Source organism: Enoplosus armatus, chromosome 6 (assembly GCF_043641665.1).
Source record: "Enoplosus armatus isolate fEnoArm2 chromosome 6, fEnoArm2.hap1, whole genome shotgun sequence".
NCBI lineage: Eukaryota > Metazoa > Chordata > Actinopteri > Centrarchiformes > Enoplosidae > Enoplosus > Enoplosus armatus.
This window is the reverse complement of record NC_092185.1, coordinates 25,707,617-25,731,098: the sequence shown is the minus strand read 5'-3', so window position 1 is coordinate 25,731,098 and position 23,482 is coordinate 25,707,617. Positions and strand designations below refer to the sequence as shown.

General features: G+C 45.7%; 2 protein-coding genes across 2 annotated transcripts; one reads left to right on the top strand and one right to left on the bottom strand.

Annotated features, from left to right (window-relative positions):
* Positions 1-309: 309 nt before the first annotated feature.
* chtf8 (CTF8, chromosome transmission fidelity factor 8 homolog (S. cerevisiae)) lies at positions 310-4,648 on the top strand. Its single transcript, XM_070907962.1, has 3 exons — positions 310-413; positions 3,298-3,421; positions 4,149-4,648. Exons 1-3 carry the CDS (start codon positions 394-396, stop codon positions 4,440-4,442), a joined length of 438 nt encoding a protein of 145 aa, XP_070764063.1. The 5' UTR covers positions 310-393; the 3' UTR covers positions 4,443-4,648.
* A 4,703-nt stretch (positions 4,649-9,351) lies between these two features.
* has3 (hyaluronan synthase 3) lies at positions 9,352-13,316 on the bottom strand. Its single transcript, XM_070907824.1, has 4 exons — positions 13,223-13,316; positions 12,583-13,133; positions 10,408-10,509; positions 9,352-10,281 (listed from the first exon to the last, which is right to left on the bottom strand). Exons 1-4 carry the CDS (start codon positions 13,314-13,316, stop codon positions 9,352-9,354), a joined length of 1,677 nt encoding a protein of 558 aa, XP_070763925.1.
* Between the last annotated feature and the right edge of the window lie 10,166 nt (positions 13,317-23,482).

Here is a 23,482-nt window from a genome sequence, read left to right as displayed (position 1 = left end):
CACACAACCTGTAATCCTGCTATCCGTCCAAAAACAGAAAAAAACGTCACAGGTTAATCCCACAGAATGACAAACTATGAGCTCAGTTCAGTTCAACAGTATTCACCGTCATTCTAAAAACATAATGGACCTGTTGTTGTTTTTTTGCCTCCGCGGTCTCTAAACTTTCTTTGCTAATCAACTCGACACGCTGGAAAACATCGGGAGCCACGTTGAGGACCTTTGAACCGGAAACGACTCACCCGCACAGGCCAGACGAAACGGACACACGTCATCACGCTAACAGTGCTCACAGCTGGCGGGAAATACCACCGGGATGTTGACAGCTTGTCGGCTTTTTTCCCCCCGTTTTCTTAATGTTAATGTCGCCGGGCTTTACTATCGGACAGGACAATGGTTCAAATAGTCATACGGTAAGAATGGTGAACTAACTACTCCGTCTTACTGTTGCCTGCTAAATGCGTATTTCTTGCTATTCGACGTCATAGCGAAGTTACTTCAAGTGTATGAAGTCAGAAGGACGTCCTCGGTTGAATGAGGTATTAACGTAGCTAATGTAACCCGCAGCCGTTAGCCAACCGCCATAAAAGTGAAGAAGAAGAAGAAGAAGAAGTGTATTTGTTATTTTCGGAGAAGAAGACGGCACATTGGCGCAAGAGAAGCATCGCGAGTACTCCAGAGCATGCGCAGTCGGCGCGCGCCGCTCTCGCTAATGCTTACAAATCCGCGCGGTCCACTAGTGATGTTCGATACCACTGATTTCCTGCTTTCGGCGATACCGATACCGATATTTTATGCGACTACACCTAATATGTCTTTTAAATCTAAAAAAAAGTAGTGTATTTCAAATCATAGCTTCCTTAAGAATACAAGGCAGAGTCATTTATTTATTTATTTATTTATTTTAAACTCTGAAGTATATTGAGGTAGCAGCCTCATTTACAATATAGTCGCACTAATACAACAATAGAAAAACCAGAGGACACAATCATACAAAATATGTGAAAATGGTGTTTCGAACTCTGAAAAATAAGAAAAATAGTACAATTATAAAAACATTAAAATAAATTCTTGCTTAATTATTAAGAACTACTATAAAGATGAAAATACTGAACATGTAAATAACAGCCTCCAACATTGACACTATTGTTCCCTCATTCACAGGTTTTTGTTAAGGAACAATAGCATATTTACTGTCTTCCGCTTGAGTCTGTTTCGTTTTTTGCTCAGAACCTCTCCTGCCTTTGAAAAGACTCTCTCTGCCGGTACAGAAGTGGCAGTAATTCCCAGGTATCTCACTGCCAGTTTGCTCAGGGCTGGGTAGCTTGGTTCGTGTTCTTGCCACCAAACCAGTGCATCCCTATCTCGGGGAATCACTTTTTCTTCGGAGTACCGACGTACTTCAATGAGCACATCACTGGCAGCTGACCGGTGATGTTGTCCTGACAAAACCTGCATGTCAAAATGAGTCCATATCCCTGCTTTTGATATTGCTGAACCTGGGAGGGCAGGATTCTGGTGTGGCCCTGAAGTAGAAGGCTCTGAAGTAGAGCTAACACTAGCTGTTGAGCTTGGGGCTAGAGAGGGAGCTGGCTGTCCTGCCTGATAGACTTCCTGCATTTCAGAGAGGAGACGTTTTTTCATTACTTCTACATTGTCTTTGTCTCGAAAACCAAGCTGTTTAAACCTAACATCCAGAAATGTACTGGCAGCTAGACAGTGAATACTCTCAATACCCCTGAATCTGCGCTGACATTGCTGTGCCAGTTGTGTGGCGAGGGGGCTGCCTTGATGTTCACAGGCTGCTACAGCCCTGTGAATGAGTGACACGAGCGGAATCACTTTAGAGACTGAAACATACTTTTCAGCTGAAACTTCCCGTGTCACTTCTTCAAATGGTCGTAGTGCATCAACTGTTTGCTTGATGAGGGATAATTCTCCCTCATTTAGGCACATTGCATTCCTCCCTAAAAGGCAGAGGGCTGTGGTCACAGCTTCATTTTGCTCATAGAGCCTCTCCAGCATGTAAAAAACTGAATTCCAGCGAGTATCTACTGACTGGATTAACTTGTGCTCTGCCACTTTCAACTGTTGTTGAATACCCCTGAGCTTTTGCGTGGCCTGTGTGCTGTGGTGAAAAAAGGACACGATCGCACTGCATTTCTCCAGCACTTTCACCACTTCTGGAACAGTTTTTAAACTGTCCTTTACAATTAAATTGAGTGTATGTGCAAAACATGGATGATGCCTCCATCCAGCCTTGTGCACTGCAGCAACCATATTTGCACCATTGTCTGTCACAACTGCAACAACCTTGTCAGTTATGCCCCATTCTTCTGTGATGCGTTTAAGTGCTAAACAGATATTATCTGCTGTATGCCGCTCATGGAAAGTGTGGGTTTCCAAAACAAATTCCCTCATTTGCCAGTTTTCAATGAGATGACATGTTACAGTTAAATATGCCTCTGTGGACACAGAAGTCCACATATCAGTGGTAAGTACAACACTAGAAGCATTTTGCAAAGATGCCTTTACTTTGCCTTTGCATTCATCCAACATCTTTACAAGAACAGTCTCTGTCAGTTTTTTTCTTCCTGGGAGTTTATATTTTGGGTCAAGAGCTCTCACAAATCCTTGGAAACCTTGGTCTTCCACTATGGACAGAGGCTGGAGATCCTTTGCAATCATCTCTCCCAGGGATCTTGTGAGGGTTGCAGCTCTTGGGGAATCAACTTCAAACGATATAAAATCACAGGGAAAAACAAATGATGGGGCTACTCACTGAATGCTTCATCTTATTAGGTTCAACTATGTATATATTCTCCCCAAATGCACTTACGCATGACACACTTACTCATGCGGAAGAAAAAGTAGTCCCACCAACCGCGTGTCACTTAGACAACATCTCAATAGTTTAGTTACTTTTCAACGCATTCCTGTTAAGGATATACCTAACCTCAAATGACTTAAGTATCAAAAGTATCGATATTTTGATTTGAGAATCGATTTTAGAGCATAAAGATCCGGTATCGGAGGTATCGATATTTCAGGATCGATCCGCACATCACTACGGTCCACAAATTTTGGGCTGCACGCGGACAGCTTCGTACATCATTTTAGTCTTACAACATATCACTCCGCCACTTTTCAACAGATTATGTAGTTCCCAATATAAATGAAAGAACAGTGTATATATATATCTATATATATGACATTGTAATAGTATGGACTTTTACAATGACGTCTTTCCAAGTATCTTCAACGCTAGTTGACGTTGGCGTGTGTCTGCTCCCGTAGGGGCAGTGCGGATGGCAGCAGTCCTCCCGAGTGGATCCTGGTGGAGCTGCAGGGAGAGGTGGTTTCCAGACACAACTCTGGTCTGGCTGGAAATGTGATGGGAGACCTGCTCTACACCACAGAGGTAAACGCCAGACTTGAGAAGCACGTATAGAACAAATGATGGAGCCCAGGCTCTGTACTTAACAGTGGCCTACATTTGCACGAGTGATGTACATGCAGAGCTACAGTGAGAAAGGTAGTCTGGTGTTAGATAGGTTAGATCCCCAACATGGGGGGTCGTGAAGCCCTCTTGATTTTAAGGGTGTAAGAATTTTTATATATATATATATATATATATATATATATATATATATATATATATAAAATATAATATGCATCTGTGAAGAAGACGACTAAATTAAAAGGTTGTTTTAGAAGTTCATATCTTTATTTATTTATTATAAAGCCCGGCTGCTTGGACTGTTTACTACCATGTATTGTTGCTGTCATCAACACACTCTGGTTACAGCTGTCTGACGTCTCATAGATCAAAATGATCAGTCGACGAATTGAGAAAATGACGGGCAGACTAATCCAGAGTGAAAATAACCAGTAGTTGTTAGCGATCTTGCTTTGGTGGCCAACTCTTGTCTTAAAGGCTCAGTAAATACCTGCTTTTACCACCTCATGAGGTTTGATAGAGCTGCTGATCAGTAACTCGTAGATCAACGAGCGCGGCCGTCAAAATTCCAACGCCCTCTGTGCCATTTGTAGGTCAAGACACTTCTATCGATGCTCTAGGGTCGAAATGGTTATCCGCGTGACTTCCCTGTCGGTTTAGCCAGCTGTGTTGTTTCCCTGTCCACCAGGGGCTGCCCGTGCTGATCGTGGGACACCATATTCTGTACGGGAAGCAGGTCAAACTGGAGAAACCCTTCGCCGTCCTCGCCAAGCATTCAGGCCATTCGCAGGATAGCAACGACAATAATGGCGGTGGTGGTGGTGGTGATGATGATGATGATGATGTGACCCGGGTACCCATGGAAACCGACCTGCAAGGGCCCGCCTCCACCTCTTACTCCGTGTCTGCCCTCATCAAGCGGAAGCTGATCTTCAAGACGCGTCCAAAGCCCATCATCACGAACGTGCCCAAGAGGGTGTAAGCGCGACGGTGTTAGCGCAGTTATACTGTCAACACTGTCGACCTTTAAACCTGAACTCACTCCAACGGGGAGACTTGAAATGAATGATGTTGTATTGTTTTCCTGAAAATGTTTAAAAAGCATGCCGTTACCACGACTTTTGCACGCCGGCAAGAATCGCATTCTGGATGGAATACTGAATAATTGTAAGTATTTTGAAATAAAGAAATCCGCAGCTTCGATCCAGAAGTATCCAAACAGGGGGACACACATGCAACATTTCCACCAGATGGCAACGTTATCACTTCTTGCGACTGGGTCGTGCATCTCCTCTTCCCAGATATTCCCTCTTTAACTTAATATCCTTTGGTGATTAAGATGAATTATTATTACCTAAGAACTTCATGGTTCCAGGACACGTCTTGTGTTTCCCAGTTTAATCCATAATGATATGACATGACGGACTTTTCAAAAGAGCAGCTGAATGTGTTTTATAAGCCGTAACAGATATCATATTGGTGCACTATTACGTTCGGAGGTGATGACACTGAACCTAGATCAGCAATGAAATGCAGCGTTCTTATGCATTCGTATTAGTTATACTGCTTATCTGGTCTATTTGCTGTTGTCCTTAAAACTCAGTTTTGTCCTGTTTTTTTTTTTTTTTTTTTCCTGCTTTCTCCTATACCAGTCATCAGAAAATGAGCGTTTAGTTAGCTTATTATTTTAAAAAGAAATCTCCAGGGGGAGTCTGTGTCTCCGTTTTCACCCCTAGAGTTGGGTGACAAGCCTCGGGAGGTTTGCAAAATGTGTTCATTTTCACAGGTGCACAGTTCCTGTAGCAAAACGTAATGTTGACAGCTGACTAAAATACACAGCTTTCCTTTCCTCCAGCCAGCGTTCTCAATAATACTCCACCAACTTTGCACTTGCAAGCTTCACTAAAGGGGTGTGTTATTTTCTCACAACAACAGAAAAACCATGCCTTTTTTTTTTTTTATTATTATTAGGAAATGCTTATGGAATATGAAATTAAATGACACTCTTTGATTAAATAGCCCCCAACCTTTTGGCCCTGCAGGGATCCATGTTAGTCACGTAAGTCCATTCTACTCGCACCAATTTCCTTCTTCTTTGACAGCGTGTGGTGAAAGCATTTTTTACAGCGAACGTGACGGTGCCTCTGCTGCATCCTGACGACAGACTCGAGGGAGAACAGGGATAGAGGTCCACCTCCCTCTGACCGACGGGACTGAACCAGTGCTGGCTGTCAATGGAGTCCCGTGATCATCTCGGCGCCGTCCGTCAGGATTCACACTGAATGCATGTCAGTGTTTTGGCGTAAAATGAAATAACAGGTGGCTCAGGTGATAAACGGTCAAAAGACTTGAACTCAGTCTTCTAGCGCACAGCACTTTGACGTGTTGCCAGAATGTTTACAGCATGTAAGTGTGTGTGTTTGTGTTTGTTTGATGAAGGCGGGTTCCCACGTTGAGGTGTGTCCCCAGAAGTAAAAAGCCGTCCTGTTGGCGCGTGGGGTGACTGAAGGGACCAGTCATTCAGCTACTGCAAAGCTCCTGTCCCCCCTTTTCCCCCAGCAGGCAGACACACACACACACACACACACTCAGGCATGCTGGCAACATGTTTTTTAAAAAGTCAAAGCTCAGTCATTTGAATCAGTGACTGACTGTTAAGTAGTCCTGTTCAAATAATCTAACAGCCCCTAGGAAGTGTTTTTAGGCCTTTCATGATAATGTCCATCCCATAATTCTTGAAAATGTACGTCTTTTTTATTTTTATTTTAAATAAATGTACGACACAGTGAACAAAAGATGTAAATCAGACTATTGAAACATGGCATTGGGGAAACTGCTAATGCTAATGTCATTTAAATCATGGAGCCATTCTCCCTTTTGGCATGAATGGGAGGATTATGTCCGAAACAGGAAGCTTTTTTTTTTTTTAACGACTTAGGGAAAAAATTCCAGTATGGTGATGGCACGGAGATGAAGAAGCAGCAGCAAAAGAAGACCATCAGAAGGGCCAAACCGAGCCTTTAAACGCAACTCCCCTTTAATGTGTCCTTTTTGCACTTTCAAGTTCAAACGCATACATACCTGCTCGGAAACATAAAAACAACAGGAACATAACTTAAATGAGCACAAAGAGGAAACGTCCACCCCACACCGAAAACCAAAAAAAACCCAACAAAACCAAAAAAAAGCTGTCAGTGTACGCGCGGATACGCTGATGGTCCTCGCACACCTGACAAAACGCACCAGGTGTTCAGTTTCTGAAACGTGCCTTTTTAGAACTGCAAAACATAAAGCAGAACAGTTGAAAGCGAAGCTCTCAAGTCTCCCACTTCGGAAGAAGAAAATCTCTTTGGTCTTCAGTCTTTTACACTGTTGTGGATGGAAGGAATAAAAAGGTCACAAACGTCCAAACGTTAAGACAATAGCATCCGGTACCATATAAACAAAAAAATCTCTGAATCGCTGAATGAAACTACTAACCCCCCCCTTACTGGTGACTGTAAACTCAGAATTGGACCACGATGTACAACAATAAGTTATTACTCGACAGGACTGGACAACATTAAAAAATACGACTGCATGTCACGTGTTCAGAACTGTTCAGAGATTGTCTGTTCTGGTAAATGATAGCTGCTCCACGCAATATACGGCTGGAGGGGATGATTGTGCTGTTCATGGCGGATGGAGAGTACGCTGAGGACTGGCCTCAGAGCTGAAGACATCCGTAGCGTTACATCCGGCCAGAGAAGGTCTCGCAGTCTCTGCATTTCCTGAATACTGGTTCATTTCAGCAAAAACATGGACACGTTTAAAGGTTATGGTTAGGTTTGATACAGTACTCGCATGCCCACATGTACGCTGAGAGACTTGTAGGTCACTGAAATCCTTCCTCCTGTCCATACTTTGTTAGGGAGTTCTCTACCGTCCTCCCTCTCCTATCGGGGGTCAGATTCAGGGGTCGCTTGGGTGGAAAACTGAGCTATGAGGCCAGTACCAGGTTAGCGATGGTGATGGATCTCAGTCTGCCTCACTTGAGAGCACCAGAGAAGTCTGGCTGTGGTGTTTGGGGAAAAGAAAGGAGCCATTCAGATAAGGAGACCTGAGTTTGATGGAGGGCTAATATCAGTGTGGTCTCTGTGTGTTTCAGTGGAGGGACTGGTCTGGGGCGTGCTAGCTTTAGCATCCCCCTGATTAGCCTCTACCAGAAGAGAAGAAATGCAACTCCTGGCTATAAGAAATGTGGGTAAAAGTTCTCTTATACACACGTTGTGCCCTCTTATCTGGTTTGCTAACATTAGCCGCGGGGTAAGTCCTTGTTCGGGAACCACGTGGTGTTCTTTGGAATTGGAGTATTAAAAAGATATCACTTCATAGCCAGTATGGAGAGGAGGAATGATTACAGCAATCAATAACTCTTTCAATGTACATGTGGCATGTGAGTATTGTATTAAGTTAGACATGTAAAAATCCTAACTGATGCTTTAAGGCAGTGATACTCAACTTGCGGCCCATGGGCCAAATCTGGGCCGTGATGGGAATTTTAATACCAACTAGTAAATGTTCAATAATGTCCCTTGGCTGTCACTTGGGGGCACGTGGGAAAGGTTTGCCTTCAGGGCTTTCTGGCAGAAAGCCTTTCTGCCAGAAAGACAGGCTTTTCACCCAGGAGACTGCTGTTCGTGTCCCGTGTGAAACCAAAAGTCAACGTTGACTTATTATTTCAACACAAACCATGATCTTTTCCTAAACCTAACCAAGTAGTTTTGGTGCTTAAACCTAACCAAACTGTTAGGTTTCACTACATTAACCATGTGCTAGAAAGGCTTTCTGGCAGAAAGGCCTATCAATATTTGTTAATTAACTGGCCCCTGGCCTTGTGTCATCTTGCAAAAGTGGCCCCCCCCAGGGCAAAGCAAGTTGAGTATCCCTCCTTTAAGGTGTGTCGACAGAATTTTTACATTAATTTTGCTGGATAAATAGAGTTAATGTACCAACTGTACAGACCTTAGCTGGAGCTAGGAATTCATACACAGTGTTTGTGTATCACCTCTGACTAATCTCAGAGCTCACCACAAACTATAATTCTTCTCTGTTATTTTCCTTCAGTTACTCTCCCTTTTTCTCTTGTCTCTACACTTTTATAAAGCAGATGACGCCTAAATTTGCGCTGCTTTGACAAATGTGCATCTATTCATGCCCAGTCAGGTCTTTTAGGCAACTGCACCACTTCTAGATTTTGCTTTGCTTTCTGTCTGAACACCTTTTAAAATACACTCCAATGTCTACATGCGTCTGAGGTTCCCTTTTCTCATCTGAAATAGAGGTGCTTTTACTTATTGTTTGTTATGGAAGCTCAGTTCTGTCACATTTCATCCCATCTCATCTTTATTAAAATAAAGGACACGAAAAACAGACCAACCGGTAAGTAAGACCTTAGTCTCTTGGTCTTATTTTGTCCCTTTTCCTGCTTTATAGTCATTAAAAGCACCGTCCTGCACCCTTTCGTCACAGTTTGACAGCTAACCTGTGCCCATGAACTACCCAACGTTCTTCTGAGTATGTCACCATAACAGATGTGTGAACACTTTATAAACTGGGTCAGTTGCATTTGGTTTGTATTTTTCAATGTGAAGCACCATTGAATGTGATAGAAATGGGAGAGCTGTATGGATCCGGGTCATCTTGGAGTCTCCCCCAACGGAACTAGATTCCTGCTGCTGAGATTCAGATTCACACCTTTTTTTTTAGCACCAGTGATGAAGACATGAATGTATTTCCTGGTTCACAGCTTATCACTCGAGCAGTTTCACGAGGTCAACCGAGACCTTGCTTAGAATCGCACGGCAGTGAAACTCAGCGCGAATGTCCTACCAGTCTCTCTGGTAAAAGGTTTATGCCTCCGCATATGGCAGATGATACTGCTCTTCCCTCTTGTTACACCGTTTGGCTACGATTGCCAGGTAGAGCACCAGCAGGATGAGCCAGTAGCAGGCGTAGAGTATCGCCCCTGCTATCAACAAGGCTTTCTCTGTCTCACTGAACGGCTCCTGTGTTTCACAGTAGATTGTATATGCCACACCTCCGAGCAGCACCATAGCCCACACTGTGACAGGCACAGCGCCGATGAAGTTGACCACGATCTTCCTCCGGCCTGAGGTCCCCCACCCGGCCTTGTTGATGGTGAGCAAGGCAAATATTTTGGCAGGGAGCAAGCTGGACATGTAGAGCAGAGAGTAGAGTGACATGAAGATCATGACCAGGCTGCCACGCAGGAAACAGGCGTAGGTGGCCTTCACCATCCCAACCAGCTGGACCGTCAGTAAGAAGAGCAGGATGTTCCACAGCCTTCCACGGTAGAAGAGGTGGATGACTGTGGCAACCAAGAAGAAAGGAAAGAAGCCAGTGACCACGGACTCATAAGTCATCCAGAGGCTGTGCTTGTGGAACCACAGGGCGTTGTAGAGCCACTCGCGGAAGTAAGACTTGCTCCATCGAGTCTGCTGGTTGAGCCAACGCAGATACTGGGTCGGCGTCTCGGTCTGGCACTGCGACCGTGCCGTGAATTTTGTCCTGTAGCCGAAGCTGAGCACCCGATTGGTGAGGTGGCGGTCGTCGCCGAAGCTGCACTTTGAGCCAAGGAAGGTCTGGTGGTACCAGGGCTCCAGGAAGCGCTGGAGCAAGGAGTTCCTGTACATCCCCAGAGGGCCGCTGATACACTGGACGCATCCAAAGTAGGACTGGCAGGCCCGCTCGATGTTGAAGGCCATCCAGTAGCGCACGCTGCTGAGGAAGGAAATCCACGAGTCGTACTTGTTAAGGATCTGGAAGACAGGAAAGTGTAGAGAAAACTCGGTGAAGAGCTTTCAATGACCTCCCTTGGTGGCTTTCAAACCAAACATTTTAGCCTTGGGCCTTCATTATATTTGTCACAACAAATTGTATTTTACCTGCACGTCTCCACCGACCCCTCCCACCATCGGATCTTTCTCAAGGATCTTCAGCATTTCTATGGTACATGCTGGGTCTAGAACTGTGTCTGAGTCACACACCTAAAAAAAAGGATATAACAAACACACAGGGTACTAATAATAATAATAATAATAATAATAATGATGCTCAGAGTCAAAAATGTACAATTCAAACTAAGGCTGCATGTGTTGCAGGACACTTCTGAAGTGGTACTATTAATGCTAAAATCCATGAGAGAAATGAGAGGCTGCTGACAGAGATCCCAGCTGGTTCACTGTAACTGCACAGACTTGGGTCAGCTGTGGGCATGACCTTTGACCCACAGCAAGGGCACAGGTGACATGCAACAGCTGGCTATGGAGAAAGAGTCGGTTGTCCAACGTAAGGCCATTGGTTTGGAATGCAAATAAGTCAACCATTTCTAGTCAAGTGTTGATTTTCAATTGACTTGGGTGACTATGCTACTGTACTACATGAAACGTCCTGTTTTAAAGGTCCCATGTAGTAGAAAGTGAGATGTCCATGTCCTTGTTTGATCATAAAGCAGCTCTGGGTGCTGTATAAATACTGTGAAAGGGACGCTCATCCACCCGCTCAGTCTGCCTTAAGTTATCGGAGCGCTCTGCTCAGGAACTACTCTTCAAGTGTTTGGAGGTTGTTCAGTTCGTCTGAACTGTGAGGCTCGCATGAAGGGGCCAGGACAAGACGCATAAGGACTTTTTGAGCTGTGAATCTTGCAAAGCTACTCTAGTGGAGTCCCAGAATAAAAATGTAGAGCTGAAATGAGCAGAATATGGGACCTTTTAAATCAATTTTATTCAGAGAAATACTGACATCAGTATGCGCCAGCAGAGGAGCAGGGCAGATATCAAATCAGCGATACAGCTGACTTGAATGATGTCAGGTTGGAGTGTGCAGATGAATATAAATAAGCCTCCACTGATGGCTTTGTGTAATGTGATTTTTTTTTTTCAGTCTGCATTCATTGTTCATTGGAAATGTTTTAGTGTGGGGCCTGCTGCCAGAAACGTCTGTTAACTATATAAGACAACGTTCTCGGAGATAAGAAATACTCGCTGCAGCAACTAAACAGAACAACGGGAAAGGACAGGTGCCCCCGTTTTTATTAGGACAATACTACATAACGGGCCAATAAATTGACCAAGGTGGTCTAACCCGATCAAATGATTTGGGTGCTGACTTGAAACAGAAAATGTCTGACTTTGTTGTCAAGGTACAACATACACATTTTTAACGCACGCCTTATAAAACAGACTTAAACTCTGAAATGACTTAATTCCTTGAAATTTCACTCAGTTGTTCAATTCATGCTAGTGGCTTGACTAGGGATGGTAACGTCTGTCGCTCGGTTGGTCCACCACTTTGGTCCAGACTGAAATACCTCAACAACTACTGGATGGATGAAACTTTGAACAGACATGCATGATCCGCAGAGGATGTATCCCAATGACTTTGGTGGCCCTCTGACTTCTCATTCCAAAGCCACCAGCAGGTCAAAGCTTTCACTTCTCCTACATTGGCATGCTAACGTTAGCATGCTAACGCGCTAAACTAAGACGCTGGATATGGCGTATTACAGTAAACCTGCTTAACATCGGCATGCCAGCGCTGTCATTGTGAGCATGTTTGCCGCAGAGCAGCCTCACTGAGCAGCTAGCATGGCTGTAGACACTTTAATTGCACAATTTAACTTGTGCCAGGGTCAGGGAGAGGGGGGTCCTCCGGCATTTGAGAACTGCAGTTGCATTAAGTTGAGGGACTCACGTGAGTCAAAATTGAAGCTGCAAATCCAAGATATGCTGACTGTTCCTAGCATGGGTCGCGCTCCAAAAAAACCCAGCAGAATCCTACATTTCCCATAACGCAAGCAACAGGATGTTTTTCATTAGGTCCTCCCTTTGCCTTGGATACACCCATGTCTTTCCAAATCTGCACCTCCAGTTTGTAACGGAGGGTTTCCGTTAAAAATGAGAAGGCTCAAGGCCGAGTTAGCCCTAGTGACCCCATCAAGGTCGAGACTTGACAAGTAGTGGTACTCCTCAAGTGAACTTGTCTTAACTTCAAACTCCTTTTCTGTACTCATTGCATGATTACACTCGTAGGCTACTATTTTATGTGTCTGTGGCCCTTACCTGCACATAATCCACACTGTCCCCCAGTGCTTTAAAGGCAGTGTACATCACCTCTCTTTTCCCTCCCCACTCCTGCATGATACAGGAGTAGCGGCAGCCTCTGACCAGCCGAGCCACTCGCGCTGCCTCCTCCATGTGCACTGTGCTCCTCCCTCCGCCTCTGACACCTCCTTCCCCACTCCCGTCACTGTGGTAGTTTCCCTTCCACACCATGCTGCCAGCCTGGTCAGCCCCGCCCATCACCTCCTGGAAAATGTCCATCATGTAGCGGTCCTCGGGCCGGTTCCCATCCACGACCAGCACCACCTTCAGGCCAGGGAAGGAGATTCGGCGGACGCTGCGCAGGCACTTCCTCAGGTAGTCCGGGTCCTCCTGGTAGGCGGCGATGCAGAGGGCCACCGAGCGACGGAGGTGCTGAGGCCGGGCGGGGCTCCTCATCCGCCGATGCTCCAGGAAGGCGAAAAGGCTCTGGAGGAAGAGGTGGAGGGAGAGGAAGGCACCATAGAGGCCAAAGGAGAGGTGGTGCTGCTCGGTGTGGATGAACTGGTAGCCTTTGTGACAAAGAAACACAGTGGACAACATGACCATCACTTGTTACGATTCTCATGTACGCGTTCGTCATTGAAATCCACAAGTTCACCTGTGACGTAGGCCAGCAGGATGGTGAAGAGGACCACCGCAGCGAAAAGGGTGGTGACCACGATGTTCAGCGCATTCCGGCAGCGAGAGGGCATCTGGTGGTGGAGGAGGATGTGAGGCAGCAGGGGGGACCCCAAAACGGACATCAAGGTGGGGATCGGGAAGTAAAGAGGAGACAGGTTCAGGGTTCAGGGAGGGGGATTTGTGGAGTGACGATGAGTTATTACTATCACTACTCAACCAATGCTGCAATCACTAGTACTGCTGATACAACTACTAGTAATAATAATACTAGCATTATTGCTGTTGCTATGACTACTACTACAACTACTGCTACTTGACTCCTGCTGATACTAGTACTACTACTGAACCCACTACTACTACTACTACTGTTGCTGATACTATTACTACTACTACCGTGACTACTACTACATGTAGTACTACTATTGTTGCTGCCATTACTGCTACTATTACTCCCGTTGCTATAGTAATACTACTAAACCTGCTACTACTACTTCCACTGCCAGTACTGCTGCTGCTATAACTACTGGGAAGAGGGAGATAGAACTACTGCAGTAATACCATTACTACTACTATCATTGCTATTAATACTACTCTTATGGATACTACTGCTTCTGCTACGTGTACCTCACTACATGTATGCTGGCACATACTGCGCATAGAACGTTTTCAAAGAGTATTTGGCTCAGATTTGATGGCCATTCAATCACTTACAGTTGAACGCTACCTCTCCTCTCCCTCGCCTCCCCCTCCCCCCCCCCTCCCCCCTCCTTCCATCAGCCCCTCTGGCTCTCCCTTCTCCCCTCTCTGTCTCTGGGTTAATAGTTCTAATTAAAGGCCAGGGTTTGGCTAGTGCTCAGGACCAGTCGAAATGGAGGAACAATTCTGTCCTTTCATTCATGAAATTACCTCCCGCCCCAGCCCCCCAGCCTTTCACCCCACCTGGCCAGGCCCACATAAGAGAGACAGACTGATATTTATATTATCCCATTCAGCTCTGTGGGGACTCACTGGCACAGGCAGATTTCTCTGCCTCTCTGAGTGGATGTACAGATTTACACCCTGGCACTGACTCCCACTCCTCCACAGATCTACACTCGATGTGGGAGATGTGCTATCCAGGAGAAACTGTCTATGTGAATAATACACTTTCCTTCTAAAGCACTGTTTCCACGTGTCACGACTGCCATTTAGAGGTTCCTAATGATCCACTGACTGGTGCCGATTCTTGATTATCATCTTGTGATGCTGCTTTTGTAGTTAATCACGTGGTTGCACTCTGGGTAAAAGCATCAGCCAAAAGGATGTTAAAAATCCAACACATGAAGTAAGATAGTAAAACCGGAAATGTCCAAAAGGTTCAGTGCAATCCCGAGTTCTAATTCAATTTACACAACCTCGGTTTTAAGAAGTCTCTGACGTCTCTGCTTCGACCTCAATATAATGATGGAGGTGAAGGGAATTTCATTTGCGTTGACAAATTGTATTTAAAACATGCTCTCAGAAATAGTTGTCCCTGTTACTCTGGATACTCCACACAACACACTGTCAACAGTAGGGACTATTTCTTTGGTAGAAAGGGTGCCACAGGGTCATATATATGCCACTGTACGTGCTTCTGGGATATGTATTGTATATGGATCCTATTTTTGCCACTGAGGGCCACAGAGAAAAGACCTTCTGCTCGACATGTGATCCACGGTGGATTATACCAGCAGGCTGAGACAGCGTGGTCTGAACGCCCCGGGGGCCACAGGCCAGATAACAAGCAGACAATAACATGGACTGCTTGATTAGAGGGCCACAGTCACCAGAGGGGGTTGCTGGCAGGCCGGGAGCCGGGATTAGTCAGGGGTTGTTTGGGCAGGGTAGGGTGGGGTGGGGGGGTACAGGTGCAATTAGCCCCAAGGTTACATCTGCCAGGCTGTTCTGACCGCAGCACAATGGCATCTTGGTGTTTCATGGGATGAATGTTGGACGCTCAAATATTACAGGTGACTGCCAAGTGAAATTAAAAATGAAAACACACTGTTTGTATAAAATGTATCGTAGCAATAGAAATGAGCAAAGGCTCTGGAGTCATCCAGTCTCGGAGTTCGGAAAAAGACGTGTTTTCTCTATGTAACGGCAGCAAGATCAACATCTAGGGGCAAGTTTCTACTTCGGAAATCCACAGAAACTGAATCCCACGAAAGGGAAAAATGTCAAAATTGTGAGAGAAAAAAAAGACTTTTCAGTATGAATTCATTCCCTCTGGAAACGTGAAAATTCACATTTCAAAAATAAGTTTGGGAAAAAAAATAACATTTCTCACAGTTTTGTAGTCCTTGCAGAACTTGTAGTATAATAATAAGTAAAACCTGAAGTTGTGGCTTCAGGTTTCACCCGCATTATTTTGTCGTGACATCCACCTAGAATGCGTGCACGTGGTTCAAATCTACATCCAGATCCACATTAGGATCCATGTTTAGCTAGAAACGTTCCCAGGAACACCAGGTCATCGATCCAGTATTTCCAAAAAGGGGTAAAGATGAAGGTAAAGATTAAGGACTAATCAACATTTCCAAGAAAAAAAAAACACACATGAACCGAATCAACGGTAACATTCCCAGTTGTACCCCAGGAGTATTTCCTGCTTTCAGGCCCATCTGACTGAATGGGCAGTCCAGGTGAGAAGGCGGGGGGGGGGGGGTATTGAATGATGGTTTTGGCCTTGGGACAGGGACTTTTTACCCCAGCTGAGCGGAGAAGAAAGAAGGGAGGGGTAGGGGAAATATGTTTGGAAAAAGAGCATTTGGGTGGTGCAAGAGAAAGAGGGAAGGAAGTTAGGAAACAGACCTACTCTGGAGGCAGAAATACCTTCAGGGACACAACTGGCTGCTAATCGCTATTTGACCAATCAGACCTCAGGGATATCAGTACCTTCGGTATCAGGGATGCCAGGCTTCAAGTAAGAATCCTCGCCTCTCACTTCCTGGCATGTTCAACGTGCTTCATTCTAGTGTTACTTGGGCAAAAAAGTATTTAGCGAAATTTAAAGCTGCGTTCATTCTTTTTAAAAAAAATTTGGCCACTTGGGGGCAGCAGAGCAAGGTTCAACCACAACATTGACGTATTATCAATTTATCATTATCGTCGTGGCTAACGTGCTAGGTCTGTCTTGTCTGCTGTTTGGTGCTGGATTATGCAGAGGTTTTTTTTGTTTTGTTGTTGCTGGAAATGAGGTTGATGAGAGCAGGGAGAGAGAGAGTGAACCAAAACGGGAAAAATTCAGACCGTAAAGCTGACCATCATTGAGCTGAAAGACGACAAAAAGCCCCACAGAGTTTGTGATAATTCTCAGTGGGCTTGTCGCTACGTTACACAGTTGCAAATGATTTACATCCATTTACAAGTAAATACTGTATGGCAGCATCACATTATTTATTAGCTTTTTTGCTACGGCTCATTCAGCCCAGTGTAACGAGCAAAAACATACTGTATGTATGCGTTTGGTGATACATTTCCCAAATTCAAGACCTCTTGATTACTGTAATGAAAGTGAACAGTTCAGGTAATAAATGCCAGAAAGGTTTAATGTAAAAGAGTCTGTACGTGAGAACATTTTTGATGTTTTTACTCACGCAAGGTGTCCGAAACTAACTTTTAATGCAGAAATGTTTCTTGTCCCTCTATGGAAGTATGCCCGGGGGGGGTGGGGGGGGGGGGGATTACACCCATTCACCTGTTAGCCCCCCACAGCCCCACTTACTGCTGATGTGAGTTATATGTGAGATGAGAGTTATAAAAATATGAGATTAGTCAAGGTCAAAGCTTAGCGGGGCCACAAAACACAACGGATTGAAAACAAACAAAAGTAAAACAAACTCAAAAGATGATGAAACAGAAAAAGATTTCCATATCTCTATAATTAATGGCGTTGAATGAATGAAACCTTTATTGCCCCCCCCCCCCAAGGGGAATTTGTGAATCATGGATAAACCTTGTGCTGACCTATTGATGCCTGGGATTTCAGTGTTATTTGCCACTAGAGGGCTCTCTCTCTCTCAGTGCCTCCACCCAGATTTCCTCCAGAGAGTGTAAGCACAAAAGCGTCCTCTTTTACAGACCCATAATGAAAGAAGTGACGGTGCGGTGGGGGGGGGGGGGGGGGGGGGTCAAATAAAGTACTCCCAGCTGAAGAAACATGTGCAAGGTGTCCGGAGGCTGTCACAGGGTGACTGTTCAAAACAAACACACACAAAAAGTAGCAGCGGAATTGTATTTCAGATCTGTTAAGATGCCAAGCAACTTCCCTCCATTCATATTTAGTGGGGAATAGCTCAGTTAACGTGTGATACAGAGTGGAGCTTTTGAGACCCGACATAAATATCAATATGCATCATAGGTCCTAATTATGGCAATGCCAATATCAGTCGGTTTATCCACAGAAATACATCTTTACAAGTGCTGCCCTTGAAATTAGCTGTATTAATTCATATTCATCAAAAGATGAATTGCCGTGGCCTCCTCTGCTGCTAACCCTCAGGCCCACTATTGGTTAGGCTACAAGACTAGAGCAGCAGTCAACGTGTTGCTTATTTTCCTCCGAAACGTCCACATGGGGAGTGAGAGGAATAAGGCCGACCCTAAGGTGCCGAGCGAGACTAGGCAACTTTGACTGAACAGCGGCCCCTGTGGCCACAAGTGGCAATTACAGGATAATGGCACACTGACGCTCTCATTTGCTTTAAAGCTGCATTCATGTTTTTGGTTTCCCAACCTGGGGGTCCATCTTAATTTTAAGGGTGTAAGAATCTTTATATACACATATATATATATATATATATATATATATATATATACATATCGGTGTAAATACAATGGTAAAATGGGGTCCCTTAAGAAAAGGGTCGGGACCCACTGAACTAGAGGACATGCCGCTCAATTAGCATGAATTTGTAGTGTAGTGTTTGTGCGGGCTCCAACGAATTGCCGGGGGAAACATCTGTCTCTTTAGCTGCTAAATGCTCCACCTTGTTCACCAGGCTAGTTGTTGCCTTTTGTCTATTCTGGTTGGTGTTGGTCAAGCAGTGTCACTGAAAACAGCTGTCTGCTGCAGCTGGAAAACAAGGCCACTGAGAGACTGAACCAAACAGTATGAAGTTGTACTCCTGAATGCAGTGAAGTGCTTGTTTGTTTGTCTGCGTGACTGAAAAAAAAAAAGAAAAAGTTTGTGCTAACGTTAGCTAGCATTAGCCGCCGTAAGCTGGTCATGCCAGAGCAAGCGAGGCCCGCAGCGGCAAAACTCATGTGTTGAAATGAGCACGGTGCATTTTTTTTTTTATTGCTTATTAATTCATCTTTTCATTTGTAAGAGGAAAAAAAGAAAAAAAAATGTTATTTCTTCCTCCAGAGGTTACATAGTCCTGCTTTAACATGCTATCATACATTGCTTTGCATGTTGTATCCGCTTCCATTTTATAAACTGTATTTTACGTCTATCTTTCAGGCTGTATACTATGATATGACTTTTTTTTTATCCCGTTAACTGTGAAGCACTTTGGAACCGCCGTTTTGAAAAGTGCTATACAAACAAAGCTTACTTACTTACTTTAACCTGGTTTCTTATCACTTATCCACCTCTTTGACCGGATCCGAACGTGCTACGGAGGGCAAAGCTACCTCACCGGAGGTCTCACTGTGTACTGAGTAGCCCGTCAAATACCGGCAGTCTCTGTATAAAAGGGCCACCAGACCAGGGCAGGTCCAGCATGGCGGTGAAGCCATGGAAAAAAAAAAAAAATCAAACAGGCCGGCGTTTTCTTCTGGAGACGCCAGAAACGCCTCCAAACAGACACTCTGAGGCGTTCCTGACGACCGTTTTCCCCTAACGGTCACTGTCTACCTCCACGGAGGAAGGGGGTGGGGGGGGGCAGAATGAATACCAACATGGGCAGGGAACATAAGACACACGGCTATTCTTCAGCTGGTACTGAGTCATTTTACGACTTCCTCCGGCAAGTAAAGCAGAAATAGAGCGGCGGCGGCGGCTCAGGAGCGTCTTTAGTCCTGCTCAAGTGGTTAGTTGACTAACTCACACACACACACACACACACACACACACACACACACACACGCACTGTTTTTTTTTTTCTCTCTACCTCACATTGCAAACACATTCACCTCACAAGCCCCGAACACACTCAACTCTTTGTCCTGCATGTCCTAACTACTAAGCTTTAATGTTGCCCAGTCCAGTTTTCCCAAAACTTTCCGTCCCTCTTGGAACATGTTTATTCACACTCCTGAATAGCTTCGTTCATTCTCTTCCTTTGCGTCGACCTGCCAAACCTGAAGAATTACTCCGGCTTCAATCATATCCTAGATGAACCGATAAGTCAGACCTTAATATCCTAAACCCAAGTGTAAATGCTAAACTGGCCCGAAGTGAGGACCAGCAACAACAAAAATGTGATCGATTTGATCGTATCTTTCTGTCCCGGTGGGTGGGGGGGGGGGGCATTTTACATCATAAGGACATTGTCTCTCAGAGCAAAACATATAATTCAAAGCCTTACCTTCCTGATCCAGTGGACCCTCTGTCTTCGTCTCCCCCTCAGGACTCCCCCAGATCTCCGTCCGTCGAGCCGGGACGTCCAGCCCTCTCTCCTCTCCTCAGCACAGCACTCTCCTTGTTCTGTCCCCCTCCTTCCACCAGCTCACACTCACATCTTTATTTCGGCCTTAATTCAGGAGATCCCACATCCAAAAATATAGCAGGCAGCTTAGACCGCCACCCTCCACCACTTCTCTGAGCCTGCCTCCCCACCGACCTGCTCCTCCTCCTCCTCCTCCTCCTCCTCGACCACCTCCTCCCTCTATCTCCCAGGACTGTCCCAGGGCATGAAGCCCCCCCGCCCCCCTCCCGCCCCCCTCCCGCCCCCCTCCAGCTGAGATGTGATCAGAGATGCTCAGCCAGCAGCTGATGCTGGTGCAGTCTTCCAACTGTAAACGACAGGTTGGGGGCAGCAGCAGCTAGTCTGGTCTCTGCCTCTGGCGCCCTCCATCCCGGCTCCTGATTTCCACCATGAGCACCGGGGGGGGGGGGGGGGGGGGGGCAAACGATGACGGTGAAGGTTACGATTGAGGGGCCCAAAGTTGGGCGATCAATCGCGGAGTCGTCCTCAAGTGGGATTTCTTCTTTGCGCCCTGCAATGAGTCACCCCCCAGGTTTCCTCACCCCCTCTTCCTCCGTCCTGCGCTGCAGTATCAACTCTTCTCTGCAGCCCCTGTTTGCAGCAGAGCCTAAATCCTTCTCCCCCTCTTCTCTTCTGTCACACTGTCCCGCCTGGCTGGCTGGCTGGCTGGCTGGCTGGAAGGCTGGCAGACCGACACTGCTGAGCTTCTCCTCCACAGCTCCTCTCTCCTTTAACCCCCCCCCCCCCCCCTCTCCTTGCCTTTTTCCGCCTCCCCCTCCCTGGACACCACAGCTAGCTCCCTATCTCTCTGCAATGCAGCCAGCAGCCTCTAATAAGCCTGGGACTGTTTGACCGGAGCCCCCCTCTCCTTCTCCACCTCTCTCCGCCTGTCTCAAAGCATCCTTTATGGGCTTATTTGTCTACCCTCCCTCTCCTGCTCCTGCTCCTGCTCCGAGGCTGAGCTGCTGACATCCTGCAGGTTCCACAACCGCGGCTGGGCTGGCTGCCCCGAGACAATCTGCAGTACGCCTCTGAGAATCACCGCACGGCCACCAAAGCCACTCAAACACATGTCATTTAAAGGTCCCATATTCTGCTCTATATTTCAGCTCTATATTTTCATTCTGGGACTCCACTAGAGCAGCTCTGCATGATTCACAGTTCATCAAAAAGTCCTTATTTATCTTTACGCAGCCCCTCAAGTTCCCCCCCCTCTGTCTGAAACAAGCCGTTTTAGACAAACTGTACAGTTGTGACATCACAACCTTACTGAAGTCCTGGCGGCTCGTTTAAAGGCGCAGTGTCTGAATACGGGCTGTGTTTCATTTCTCCGTGGACCGAGCGTTTTGTTACTTCCACAGTATTTATACAGCACCCAGAGCTGCTTTATGATCAAACAAGACGTGGACATCTCACTTTCTACAGTATGGGACCTTTAAGTAAAGTAAGCAGTGCACGTTAACTTAAACGAACGCTCATGAGGAAATAAGGTTGAAGTGGTTCCACAACTACCTTTGTAGCCTTTCTCACACCTCCTTTCTGGCTCCCTGACTGTGACACATGGTGAGATATAGTAATTACTGTAATAGACCTCTCATGGCTTCAGAAGCCAAAAGGGACCCCCCCCCCCCCCCCGTCCCGCCCTCTCAGTGGGAAAACAGAGGATAGAACTAACTGTGGACCATTTTACAGGCTTTGAGACAAGACTAACAGAGTGAACTGAACTGAACTGAACTGAACAAAAGTCCTTTTTTCTTTCTTTCTTTTTTTCAAAAACTCACCAACAAACCAAGGTTGCAAATTGAAAAAGAATTAGTACATAAAAGGAGTTGCTCCGGCTTCTTTGATATTACACTCTCATCACTTGCCGAGCCGGAATTACGCTTCTGCGGACAGAAACGTTATCTTCGTGAACCGAATCTCACCAACACATGGCAACAACCCCCAACATCCACTCGGGAAGTTTTAGAAGCTCATTTCCGCGCATGTCAGCGTAGCAGAGCAAAGGGGGCTCCACGTGGTTGCCCCCCGTCCACTTACATCGGTGAATCCAAATTCTTTCAGCTTGTTTCCTGATTTCTTCGACTTCTTTCTTCGCGTTGTGCTTTTCTAAACTTGACGCTTCCGCTTCCTAGTGGACGCGTACGTTAACCCACGTATGTTTCTCAGGAAACCCCGATTTCTTTGCGGCCCAGCTCACGGCGCACTCGCCAGTGCACTAGGCAAGGAATGACCAACTTAGATCCAATTTAGCATTTTGTTCAGCATTATTTTGAAACTCTTTATTGTTTGTTCGCAATGAGCAAGGTTGGCGCTATGTCCTACTCAAAGACAATGTCGACCGTTTGTCTTTCCCAGAGGCACGGCCACCCTGTTGACCTCGACTGTGATGAGTGTTCTGGAGGGAGGCAGGGGTGTGAAGTTGAGTTTTGAGTTGCCCGAAGGCAGAAACGCTTTGCCAGGACCTTCATCTAGAGTCTTCTCTTGGGATTCTAACGGGGCTCTCATTTTCTGCCCGCTTTCAGGAAATGATTTATATAAATAAAACATAATAGTGTGGTAACAGGGTACTATGAGCTCTTTTCCTGGTTCCTGTCGGTACACGTGCCGCAGCATTCTGGATCAGCTGGAGAGTCCTCAGGGACTTATTGGGACAGCCTGATAATAAGAAACTGCAATAATCCAGCCGAGACGTGACAAACGCATGGACTCATTTTTCTGCATCTGTTCCGAGACAGGTGTCTTCTACTTTTTGGTGGTTCTCCCCCGTTCAAAGAATCACAACTACACTGCCGACATGTTTGTATAAAAAAAAAATAAATAAAAAAAAACTCGATTCAGTTCTCCATTTATAGCATCTAGTGGGACATTGACCCAAAATAACTGTACGATGCCTCACTCCCAAAAAATGAAGCCCCGTAAACTCTGAAAACTTTGGGACAATAACCACATACTGTAAGCAACCACTGACACCAAGTACTTACTATGTCACAGTCATTCATGTGAAAAGGGTTAGGGTTAAAAATGTGCTTATCTGTGACTAATATGATGAAGTCAAGTGGGTTATCTTCCAAAGTTAAACGTCTTTTTAAAACATGAAATCCACTTTCACTCCACTGCAGCTCAACACGAAACACGAAGAGGAACATTTTAAGACATAAAAAAACATTGAACCTGCCCTTACGTTGTTTCCGTGTTAATAAGATGCATCAGACTTCGACTGTGTCTTAGTAGTTGAGCGTTGAAAATCTCCTCGCAGGGGGATGAAACAAAAGGAGGAATGTCTCGTCCCTCTCCTCTCGTCAGCCTGGAGCTCCTTTCAAATCCTTGCTGGACCCCCCTTTCGGCCTTGTTTGCGCAGAGCGGTCCAGCTATTGTCCGCTCTCCAGTCAAGGAGATAAGAAGAAACTTGTGTGCGTTAAACATGCAACTCTTGCAGTGATTCTGAATTTCACATACGAAACAGATTTGTTTCAAGCGATTGAAGACAATTTGTCACATTCAGCGATGACTGATCTGAGGCCAGTTAACCGTGGGGATCCACAACTTTTTTTTTAGTA